General features: G+C 43.9%; 1 protein-coding gene across 2 annotated transcripts; it reads left to right on the forward strand.

The window, feature by feature from the left end:
• The first annotated feature begins 6,590 nt into the window (after positions 1-6,590).
• Positions 6,591-12,008, forward strand: LOC119316901 (armadillo repeat-containing protein LFR-like). 2 transcript variants are annotated; one of them, XM_037591291.1, is made up of 8 exons: positions 6,591-6,843; positions 8,512-8,681; positions 9,957-10,090; positions 10,187-10,434; positions 10,902-11,004; positions 11,093-11,231; positions 11,326-11,453; positions 11,534-12,008. In XM_037591291.1, exons 1-8 carry the CDS (start codon positions 6,660-6,662, stop codon positions 11,793-11,795), a joined length of 1,368 nt encoding a protein of 455 aa, XP_037447188.1. In that variant the 5' UTR covers positions 6,591-6,659; the 3' UTR covers positions 11,796-12,008. The 2 variants fall into 2 exon arrangements, with proteins under 2 accessions (XP_037447188.1, XP_037447187.1); XM_037591290.1 differs by having other exon boundaries at positions 6,595-6,843; positions 10,899-11,004.
• The last annotated feature ends 202 nt before the right edge of the window (positions 12,009-12,210 follow it).

Here is a 12,210-nt window from a genome sequence, read left to right on the forward strand (position 1 = left end):
GGACGCGGTCAACGGTGACGGGCGAGGCCGAGGAGGCCGGCGACGAGCTCGGCGGTGGATCCTGCAAAAATGGCGGCAGCGCATGGCTTAGAGTAGAGGAAGAGCAAGGGAGAAAGGAGATGGGGAAGGAGCAGGGCGGCGGGAACGGCCTGCTGGTGCTCGTCGGCGGCGTCTCAGGTGGCCGGCAAAGCGAGGCAAATCGAGACGGCGGCGGGGTTCTGGATCACGGGGCTCCTCCCCTCGAACCAGATCGGGAGCGAGGAAGCGGGAGGCGCTCAGGCCCTGGATGGGCTCGGGCGGGCCCCGCACGGGCCTGAGCGGGCCGCGGTGGATGGGGGCGCTGGAGGGGTGACGTGGCGCATCATGGATGGCCAGGAGCGGTGGCGCTGGCGGCTTCTACCCTCAGGGACGGTGCCAAAGTGGCGGAGAAGGGGCGGCCGGTGCTGAAAACAAGGTGGGAGGTGGCGGCTGAGGGTAGGGGGAGGCTAGGTTGCCTGAAATGGACAAGGAGGTATCCATATATAGCAAAAGAGCTAGGGTTAGGGGATTTAGGGGGGTTTTCGGACCCTCCGATCGCGATCCGATGGCTCCGGTCGGAGTGGGGTTTGGTGGGCTGTGAAGAGGAGGTTGGGCTGAGATGAAAGGGAAGGAGTGCAGTCCGGCAACTGTTTCCGGAGACCGAAAATGTCCGACGTTAGACCGGCTATACTGCCGCTATAGTTATCCGTTGGGGCATCAAACAATCTCCGAATGTGATGAAACTTGACAGGCGGTCTATCTACACCATAATAAGACCACACGTCAACTCTCATCCCATACCGAGAACATTTTCCAGCCACTTATAAAATACTATTTCGGACATGTCGCGGGCGCGTGCAAGTGTGTTTGGGCTCAGAACGGACAACGGAGAGAACGAGGAGGCCGGGACGGATGCAAGTTTTGAAAACATGATGATGCAATGCACATGATGACATGACAAGATGCGACACGCAAGCAAATGACATAGCAACGACTGCGAATAACTGGAGGACACCTGGCACATCAGTCTCGGGGCGTTACAGAGGTACAGGTAACACTACCAAATGGTTTCATCGGGGAGTTTATAAGGGTTAGAGTGAAACTTGATGTAAACAAAAAACTGACTAGAGCTGTTGGTATTACAAAGGGAGGAGAAACAGAAAAGTATCTTGTGAAATTTGAGAAACTGCCGACCTTCTGTCATGCTTGTGGTTTGATGGGACATTGGCATGAAGAATGCGGGACGGGAGAACACGATAAATCAAAGTTTGAATGGGGAAATTTCCTGCTAGCTCCCTGGAGAGGCAGAGGAGGCGGTCGTGGAGGGCGTGGGACAGGTGATCGACAGGGAAGCGGGGATGATTATACTACCCGCGGGCGAGGTTTTGGCCGTGGTAATGGTCGAGGAAGTGGAAACAATTCTTATTATCACCCTACTGAACCGAACAATGAAGGGTCTGGCCCTGTAATTTGGCGACACAATTATGTCCATGCTACAGATGTAGTCCCCGGAGGATCAAATGAAGGGGATACCATCACAGATCCTGAAGATCGGGACTTGCGAATGACCACAACATCAGATAACATCTTAGGGAAAAGGATTGCGGTTGACAGTAACTCAAGGGCTCCCCTGGTCGTGACTGGTAACACTGAAACTGATCAAACAACTCTTATCCCGTTTGTAGCTACCAAGGCTGCCAAGGAGCCAGAATCAGTAACAGTAGCGGAAAAAGTAAATCTTTTTGAAGGAGAAATAGATGGGGAGGAAAAAAGTCTCTCACTATCAGTATCAGGTACACCCCAAAAGAACGCGAGCAGAAAGAAGCTTAGGGGAATAGATGGTCAGGCTGTGGACACTAACCCAAATAGTACAGTTAATTCAGGATCGGCGACGCCCCTCGAGGGTGATCGCAGGGATCAATGAAACTACTAGCGTGGAACTGTCGGGGGCTCGGGAATGCCCCGGCAGTTCGTGCTTTGCTGGAGGTCCAGCGAAGTTACAATCCCGATGTGATGTTTTTGTCGGAGACACACCTTGACAGCTATCCGGCAGAGTGTTTAAGGAGAAAATTAAAAATGGATCAAAAGTTTGTATGTCCAAGTGACGGTAGGAAAGGTGGCTTGCTATTGCTTTGGAAGAAAGAGGTTAAAGTAAATAGACTGGACTTAGACCCAATGTTCATTGATGTGACAATAGAGGAAAGTAATAACAGTATTTGGAGATTGACTGGTATGTATGGCGAATTTCGTTGGGAGAACAAATATAAAACTTGGGACCATATGAGATCATTACATCAGAGTCAGAATCTCCCCTGGTTGTTGATTGGAGACCTGAATGAAATACAAAATCTAAGTGAAAAGGAAGGAGGGAACCCACGGCCTCCACAATATATGCAAGCATTTCAGCAGGCTATAGATGACTGTGATCTCAGAGACATGGGATATGTAGGTGATGGTTACACATGGCAGAGGGGCAGAATTAGAGAAAGACTGGATAGAGGGCTCATTAATGAGTCATGGTCACAGTTATACCCCCATGTAGCACTCGAGAATAAATACTATAATCACTCTGATCATCGGCCTCTTCTAGTGGATACAGAGTTTTATGTGCAGAACATAAACGTAGCAGTGGGGGTGAAAAGATTCGAAGCAAGATGGCTGCATGAAAAAGAATTTAGTGATACGGTACTGGAAGCTTGGAACAAAGTGGGCGCTGACCCTAATGCACAGAATATCCATAGCAAGTTAAGTCAGATGCATAGCCTGTTTCATGACTGGGACCAACGAGTACTTAAGAAACCCAAGAAAAGGTTAAAGAAGGCGCAGAGAGAGTTGGAAAAAATTATGATGGGCCCTATAAATGATGAAACAGGGATCAAGAGGAAAGAATTAGCCGAGTTGGTCGAATACCTACTGGAAATAGAAGAAATCCATCATCTTCAGCGATCAAGGGCTACTTGGTTGAAGAATGGGGACCGAAACACAGGGTTTTTCCAGGCCTTTGCTTCGGTGAGGAGAAAGAAAAATATGATTAAAAAACTTAAAGATGGAAATGGTGATTTGGTGGAAGGTATGGCTGATCTCAACTCACACATACAGAATTATTTTGCTAATCTATTTACCAATGAGGTGCAGCAGGTTAATCATGAGATCATTGATAAGGTGCAAACTAAAGTTTCAGTTCAAATGAATAACATGTTACTTGCTCCATTCACATCAGATGATGTGAAAAAGGCAGTGTTCAGTATAGGGGACCTAAAGGCACCAGGCCCGATGGTCTACATGCAATATTTTTTAAGAAGTTCTGGCATGTTTTGGGTGATGAGATTACACAAGAGGTTTTATTAGCCATCAATTCAAAACAGATCCCAGCTGAATGGAATGACACCTCAGTCGTTCTTATACCCAAGGTTGACAATCCGGAGATGATAACTTAATATAGACCAATTAGCTTATGCAATGTATTATATAAAATCATATCTAAGATGCTTGCAGGGAGGTTAAAGAGTACTTTGCCAGAAATCATTTCTCCTACACAAAGTGCATTTGTGCCTGGCAGGCTTATTACTGATAATGTTCTTATCGCTTACGAATGTGTGCATAAGATTAAGAATAAGAGAGCTGGACAGACTGGGTTATGTGCTGTGAAGTTGGATATGCATAAGGCTTATGATCGGGTTGAATGGATTTTTCTTCGAAGTATGATGGAAAAACTTGGGTTCCATGAGCAATGGATTGATATGGTTATGGCATGTGTAAGCTCTGTGAGATATAAGATTTGTTTTAACTCTCAAGAAACAGATATGTTTGTTCCATCTAGAGGCATTAGACAAGGGGATCCCCTATCCCCATATCTTTTCCTCATTTGTGCAGAAGGTCTCTCTAGTATGTTGTAGTTTGAAAAAGAAGTTGGTGGCCTTGATGGGGTTAGAGTGTGCAGAAATGCACCATCAGTCTCACACCTTTTATTTGCTGATGATTCTCTAATTCTCATGGAAGCGGATGTCCTAAATGCAACTTCCTTACAACATGTACTAGACACTTATTGCCAAAGTTCAGGTCAGATGGTGAGCTTATCAAAATCAAGTATTTTCTTTAGCCCAAATACACCTGTGGTAACCAAAACTGAAGTTTGTGAAATTTTACATATTGTAACTGAAGCACTATCAGATAGATATCTTGGCCTACCTGCTATTGTGGATGCAGACAGAAGTGCTTGCTTCAAACACTTTCGAGAAAGAATCAAAGCTAGATTGATCGGCTGGATGGAGAAACAGTTATCCACTGGAGGTAAAGAGATTCTACTTAAGGCGGTGGCCCAAGCCATCCCTGTTTTTGCTATGTCAGTTTTCTGTTTACCTAAGGGTGTTTGCAAGGATATCACAGATGTAATAGCTCAATTCTGGTGGGGCGATGATGAAGAGAATAGAAAGATGCACTGGTATTCATGGTGGAAACTCTGTTTTCCAAAGAGCGAAGGTGGTATGGGTTTTCGGGACCTTTATTCTTTTAACTTAGCCATGTTGGCTAAACAATGTTGGAGATTAATCACAGACCCAGACTCCCTCTGTGCTCGGGTTTTGAAAGCTAAATATTATCCAAATGGGAGTTTGCTACGAGCTACACCGAAACAGGGGGCGTCTTTCACTTGGCAAAGTATCTTGAAAGGTCTAGAAACTTTTAAGAAGGGTTACATCTGGAGAATTGGATCAGGTGAGACTGTAAACATCTGGTGTGATCCATGGATTCCGGCTAGCCCAGACAGGAAAATAATTACACCCCGTGGCCAAACAGTTTTATCACAGGTTAGTGATCTCATCGACCCAAATACTGGAATCTGGGACGAGGAACTGCTCACTAATATCTTCAATCTCGTGGATGTGCGAAGGATCTTACAAATCCCGCTAAACCGCCAAGCTTTTGATGATTTTATCGCATGGCATGCAAATAAAACTGGAACTTTTTCTGTCCGAAGTGCGTCTAAAATACAGTGGATGTATACCTTCAGAGAACATACAATAATTAATTCAGTCCCGAGTGGCTCTACCCCTTTGGCAATATGGAGTATACTCTGAAAATTAAATATTCCTCGTAAAGTTCAGATCTTTTGCTGGCGTGTATTGCATGGAATAATCCCTCTAAAGTCAATACTAATGAATAGGCATACAGGGACTAATGGAGCATGTCCGATATGCCACCAAGGTGCCGAGGATCTCTGCCACCTGCTTTTCACTTGTCTGCATGCTAAGGAGATGTGGCGATGCTTGAGGATGTCTGAGATAATTGACCATGCCAGTGTTGTTGATAGATCCGGTTCAGCAATCTTGGAATATTTGTTTCTAATGCCGGATAGTCCCCAAATCCTTGAACCAAGTCTGAATTTTAAGCAGGTAATCGCGGTCGCCTGCTGGTACTTATGGTGGATAAGAAGGCGTATTACACATAATGAATCTGTCCCTCCGATAGTCCGATGGCCGATCTCTGTACTGGCTATTGCAAGCAATTATGAGAAGGCATTTACCAAAACCTTCAGGCCTCAGGAATATAAATGGGTTAAACCCAACCCCAAATTTGTGAAAGTGAAAGTAGATGCGGCGTACTATCAGGATGAAGGAATGGGAGCAACATCAGCGATAATATGAGATGAAAAAGGTAATTTTATTGCGGCTACTTGCAAATTTATTCCGTTTGCTGCTGATGTAGTCACAACTGAAGCTATGGTCATGAGGGATGGTCTTAAACTAGCTAATTCTCTTGGGTTCAATCGATTGGAAGCTGAGTCTGATTCTACGCAAGTCATCAACTTTTGTACCGGTCAGTCGAGATGGTGGGACGCAGCGGCAGCAATTTTCACGGAGTGTGTGGACACGGCTACATTAATTGGGAAGGTCATCTATAAACATTGTTATCGATCATCGAATCAAGCAGCGCATGTGCTAGCAAACTATAGTTATTGTAATAAGATCTCGTTGGTTTGGATGAACGAGCCCCCTGACGTGTTGGTCAGCAAGCTCGTAGACGATGTATCTATTATTTGATTTCAATAAAGCTAGCCATAATGGCCTTTCCTCAAAAAGATGTGAACACTGTAGTTTTTTTAATACTATCCATGCTTTTGTTTTTATTGACACTGTTGATGCTGAATTTTTCCTTTTCTTTCCTTTATATGTACTTTGAATTTCGTTCTGATCTTTTTAGGAGTTGTAGACACATGTGTTATGAACATTCACAATTTTTTTATGGAACTTTTTGTAGTGTTTATTAAATTTAACCTTTTCAGGTTGTTATCATGGGAGTATGTAACTGGTGGTATCACTTGATATTGACTTATAAACTTGATCATGAGGAGTATATCTCAAAGAGTACTATATGTTTGGTAATGATTTCGTTACCATTTTCTTTTTCTTTTCTAGATCTACTTTTCATTGTCCTGACTTGAACTTATGTTTTTTTTTTCTTCAGAAAATGACAACCTGAAAAAAAAAACTTGAATCAACACCCTCTGCACGATCGATCTCAATTCGACGGGTGAAACGGGCTCTATTTCCACACTTTACCTGTCTGCCGACGCACCCTGCTCCCCTTCTACCTCCACGCCCGAACCTCCTCCGAGCTAAGTGAAGAGTTCCAAAACCCTAGCCATGCAGAAGCAGACGGGCAAGTCCGGTGGAGGCGGCGGTTCCGCCGCGGCCAAGCGCGGCCGCCCGTTCGGAAGCACCACCGGCAGCGGGGCTGCAGCCGCGGCCGCCGCGGCTGCCGTCGGCGACCCGGCGGCGCCGGCCGCCCTCGTCGGACCTTCCCTCCATGTCCTCACGGCTCTCTCCGGTGAGCGTCTCCTTCGCCTCTTATTAACCTTCAAACCGAGAATCCGGTGGGTTCTAGGACATCAATGGTGGCAAACCACGTGTTGGACCCTCCAATTGGAGTCGACTTGTTGGGGGGAAATCAGGAACTCTCTATTTCAGCTGCAGCTGCAATACTGTCGAGTAATTACATGCCAACTATTGAAACGAAACACATGTGTTAAGCCTTGGATCTAAGATTTGCGTACCAGAGCCCACGTTATGGGAAAACAGAGGGACGCTTTGACTCTGAGTGCTGGTTCGCCTCAGTTAATTATGTCTTGTGGATGTCTTGTTGGGAATCACCATATCTCGTGATTGTCAAGTGTAATGTTGGAATTATTAAAAAAACTGCCATCAGCTGCATGATAAAGAAGTTAAAGATCAAGGGTTACTGTTGAAACCGAGAGACCTTATCATTCTTCTGCCCCCTTCAGATCCCGGCTCATACCTCACAAACCAGCTTCAGTCGGAAATCATATGCCTTCCCAAGCTGGTAGCAAATTTGATCCTAATAGATAATATTTGAGCACACAAGCATATGCTTTTTGAAGCCGTGTGCTGCAAAAAAACCAAAGCACCTAGCAAGATTACTTTCAGGTTAGATCTTCCCTGTTCCAATTCTTGGACACGTAATTCTGGCTTCAGCGGAACAATGACTAATCTATAGGATACTTACCGAGCTGAGGCTGCTCTAACCATGATAGATACCTAGGTTTTTTTAGATTGATCAAAATCGTACAATAAACGTGAACATGAAACTTGTTTTGTTCTTAGGGAAAAGTTGCATATTACGGGAAAATAGTTTGTAGCAAATGCAGAAGTCCATTAGTGATGTTTAATCACATTTATCTCTTCAGCATACAATACTTTGGTGGGGTTTACTGCCAATATTTCATGGCTTCTCTTCGCATTATGTTGGATCATGATAATCCCGTTGGGTTGAGCACGCTTTGCGTAATTGTGTGTTTGAATACCTATTTTTTTTTCTTGGCCAAGTTGGAAACAGACTTTTTGTGCTCTGCACATTTGAGATGAAATGCAAGAGGTCAACCTGTGTTTGGTTTATCTGCATTTAAGATGAAATGTGAAATGTGAAAGATCAATGATTGGATAAGAGGATCTATCTACGTTTATTTTATCCATTGTACTATATGTTTTAATATCTTCTTTTTCCACAACAGCCAAGAAATTAGCAGCACACAGCATATCATAGCAACCACAAACTGAGCCTGCATGATGATTAATTTTCATGTTTCCATTTGTGCTTGCACGAGAAAATGTGAATGAACTCGAGCATGGGCTGTGAATGCATGTACATGTGTTGTGGTTTTCCCAGTCATCAAACAAGATATATTTTGGCTGAGTAGTTGAGGAATTGCGTCGCTGTATATATCTTTTATTTTCTCTGTGACCAGCTGTCTGTCTCTCCCTTGTCACAAATGCAGACAGCCCTTGTTGTTCCAGTTTACTCAGACAAGCAGGTTGTTGGCCTGTTAGTAATTTTTTGTCCCATTTGATACAGATGATGCCTCACTTCTGTGACATGAGCTTGAAATGCATGATCTGTCTTCTCTAGTATGCTTAATGGTTACCTGCATGACTATTTGGCAGAAGGCAAGTTAACTTCTTTTCGTTGTGAATTTTTCAGATCACAACAATAAAAGAATTGTCCTTGCATTGCAAAGTGGGTTGAAGAGTGAGATATTATGGGCATTGAACGCCCTCACAGTACTCTCTTTTAAGGAGAAGGATGACCTCCGACGGGATACAACACCTCTTGCTAAAGTTCCTGGGCTATTGGATGCCCTCCTTCAAGTTGTAGGTGCTTAGTTCCTGTTCTTCCTCTCCAGCTTGATCTAGCTGTTACTGGATCATGCATTGCATGCTTAGTTCTCCAGGTTCCCAATTCCTTTGTCATTCACTGCTTAATTTGTTTGCACTATTGTTCATTTAAAATAATTAACTAATCTAGCATAATCTGTTGAATATAATTAAGTAAGTTATATTTAAAATAATTAATTTAGCTAGTCATCCTTTATCATCAACGTTGGAAAAAAGTGTGATCTTCTCACGCAAAATCTAGGATTTGGCGTCATTGTCGTAGCTGTACAGAAAAATTCTAAAGATATGTTTTGTTATTTACACATACCATTTGTCGATTGGTTGCCAAAGTTTTTATATCTAATTTGACTTCTAAGAGCTTCTCCAACAGATGATGTAAAATACATCACCAAAAAGTGGGTATTACATCACCAAAAAACACCCAACTCCAACAGATGATGTATAATAGATGATGTAAAACTAGTGCAACAACAGATGATGTAAAACTAGTTGAACTACTACATCATGAGGCTGTGCGGCTCGGCGGCGGCGGCGGCGATGACGGAGATTTTCTCCAAATCGAGCGACGGCGGCCGAGCGACTTCGATTCGGCCAAAGACGAGGCATGCGGCAGCGGGGCAGCGGCGGAGTCTCAGGGAGACGACCGGAAGATGTTGGCGGAGGCTGTGCAGGTGCTGGCGGGGACGGAGATGCTTCAAATCGGGGGCGGTGCGGCGGCGGCGGAGCTGCTTTGATTCCGGCGATTTCGAGGCGTGGGGCGACGGAAAAGCGGCGGATCCGGCGGCGGCGGGGTGCGGCGGGGCCCGGTGGGTGCTGGGCGGGCGGCGGGGCGGTGTGGTGCAGCGGAAGGCAGAGCGTTCGCGTGGTGGGAAGGGGGAATGAAGGTTCCAGTGTCACTTGGGCTTCGCGCGGCGCGGCTGCGTTTTACATCTAGATGTAAAATCTGCCCCTAAGTGATGTATATTTGCATCCCTTGGTGATGCATTTTACATCAGATGTAATTTTTTTGCATCTACATCATCTGTTGGGGGGACCTTTTTGGGTCTTGGTGATGTATATTTTTGTTATTTATACATCTACATCATCTGTTGGAGATGCTCTAAGGTTTTTGCACAAGACTGAGTTCTAAAGTCTGCTAAGTTATGTGTTCATGTTGATTTCCATTTTTCCACGAAAAGGGGTAGTGCTTTTATCGGGCTGTACTATTGGTTTTTCCTTGCATTCTGTTTGATGCTCTGTCATCTTATACAGATTGATGACTGGCGAGATATTGCAATTCCTAGGGACCATACAAAACCACCAAGAGTAAGAACTTTGGGTGTCAATACAACAATCTCAGGATTTGGTCTTGAAAATGTTGGGAAAGTATACTCGGACAGCACCACGTATGTCATTATTGATCTCATCAATATCTTGAGTACTCATCTCGTTTTCATGATTTGCGCAACATACTTATATTCTTTGAAATATGGTAATTTCAGTCCTCCAAATGATCAATCAAAGATAGAGGGCTCCACTATCACAAAGAAGAGATCTGCAGGATTTTTGTTTGATGAAGATGGTCTTTTTAATATTGATGATGAAGGACGGACAGAGAGGCAACAGTGTGCTGTTGCGGCTTCCAATATAATCCGCAATTTTTCTTTCATGCCAGAAAATGAGACTATCATGGTCCAGCATAGACATTGCTTGGAGACTATATTTCAGTGCTTAGAAGACCAAAATGCAGGTAAAATTTCATACTAGGTTATTGTCCTTAGTTTTTAATTCCCAGGCATCTATGCTATGTTCCTTTTATTCAGTTCCTCTATTCTACATATACAAATTAATTTGTCCTTGACTGAATATGTGATTTTAAAATATGACTGGATATATCTGTGCCAATTTTCTTGTGTGTTGATTATTTTACTGCAAATGACACCTATGTATGCTTTATTTGAGCTGCAGATGCTTTCATCCAAATATTTATTATTAATGTGACCTATTTGATTTTTGTGTTGGGGTTATAGAGCAAAATAGAAATGTCACGAAATTGCCATTTGTTTCTTCATATAGTAATTTGATTGAATATCTGTAGTGGATCAGATGAGTTGTCCTAGGACTATGTATTGCTAAGACAACAGTTCTGTTACTTGCAACAAATATTGTAAGACTTGAAAACTTATCTTTGTGTGCATTTCTACCATCTGACAGAAGACGATGAGCTCATAACAAACATGCTGGAGGCCCTTGTTAATTTAGCCCCTGTTCTGGATCTGAGAATCTTCAGCTCGTCAAAGCCATCATATATTAAAATGACGTGAGATAGAAGTTCATCATGAGTGTTTTTCTCAATCTTCCCTTTTTATGTTGTTCCTTATTATTTTCCTTGGCTTTCTGCAAGACAGTGAGAAAAGCGCAGTTCATGCCATAATGGGCATGCTTTCCTCTTCAATAAAAGCATGGCATTGTGCTGCTGCTGAATTGATTGGGCGGCTGATAATCAATCCAGACAATGAATCGTTCCTTGTTCCTGTGATTTCACAGGTAAATCCTTGGTTTAGCAGACAGAGTCCTCTATTTACTATTTTATGCTATATAGATGGATGATTTTAAATAAAGCTATTTACTTGATATACAGATATACAGGAGATTGGTTGATCTGTTGAGCGTGCCAGCATTTGATGCACAGGCTGCTGCTGTTAGCGCCCTCTACAACGTATCAGAAGTGAACATGGATTGTAGGCTGAAGCTGGCTAGTGAGCGATGGTAAAATCTGTTTGATTTTGTCAGTGATAGCATACCGTGACGCAAATTTTGATTTGTTGTTTCAATGTCGATTGGAACAGGGCTGTGGATAGGCTTCTAAAGATCGTGAAGGCACCACACCCTGTGTCGGAGGTCTGTAGGAAAGCAGCGGTGATACTGGAGAGCCTCGTCTCGGAGCCTCAAAACAGGATGCACCTCCTGGTTCACGAGAATAACTTTGCGGAGATCCTGACGTCGGAAGGGAAATACTCGGACACGTTCGCTCGGATTCTGTACGAGCTGACTGCGAGGCCGAGCAACAAGGTGACGTCGGGGCAAGCTATCTGGGGAAACATAAACTGATGCATGTGTTGACCCCTTGACGTGTTGTTAAAATCTAGGTGCTTTTATGCTGAGGTATCATTTTAGTTTCTGACTGCATGTGGTAACAACCTACTAGCTGTATTTAGCTCCATTTGATATGTTTGTTTTAGAACTTTGTTGAAGCAAGGTCTTGGTGGCACTGTGTCAGAACGCAGCATGTCTCCTGTGATATATGTATACTGCTAGAATACAGCCCGGCCGGTACTCTTTTTTCTCGAATACGCTAAGGAAGCGTATCATTGCATTGATAGATTGAGAGAAAAAAGAGAAGGTACAGGGGTGGGAATCATAGCCTCGTGCGCACGGATGGCGAGCCTATGAACCCGGGGGAGCAGAGGTAGGGGGTGCTCAGCCCCAACAATTACAATGTCAGGTTACAAAACGGTTTGAACCG

The sequence above is a fragment of the Triticum dicoccoides genome, chromosome 6A (genome assembly GCF_002162155.2).
Source record: "Triticum dicoccoides isolate Atlit2015 ecotype Zavitan chromosome 6A, WEW_v2.0, whole genome shotgun sequence".
NCBI lineage: Eukaryota > Viridiplantae > Streptophyta > Magnoliopsida > Poales > Poaceae > Triticum > Triticum dicoccoides.

What these genes read in the sequence shown, in the direction of transcription:
- LOC119316901 (XM_037591290.1), top strand. Translation starts at nt 6,660, where the DNA reads ATGCAGAAGCAGACGGGCAAGTCCGGTGGAGGCGGCGGTTCCGCCGCG. An exon ending in TGGATGCCCTCCTTCAAGTT is followed by an intron (nt 8,682 to 9,956) that starts GTAGGTGCTTAG and finishes CATCTTATACAG; the next exon opens with ATTGATGACTGGCGAGATAT. An exon ending in TTGTTCCTGTGATTTCACAG is followed by an intron (nt 11,232 to 11,325) that starts GTAAATCCTTGG and finishes CTTGATATACAG; the next exon opens with ATATACAGGAGATTGGTTGA.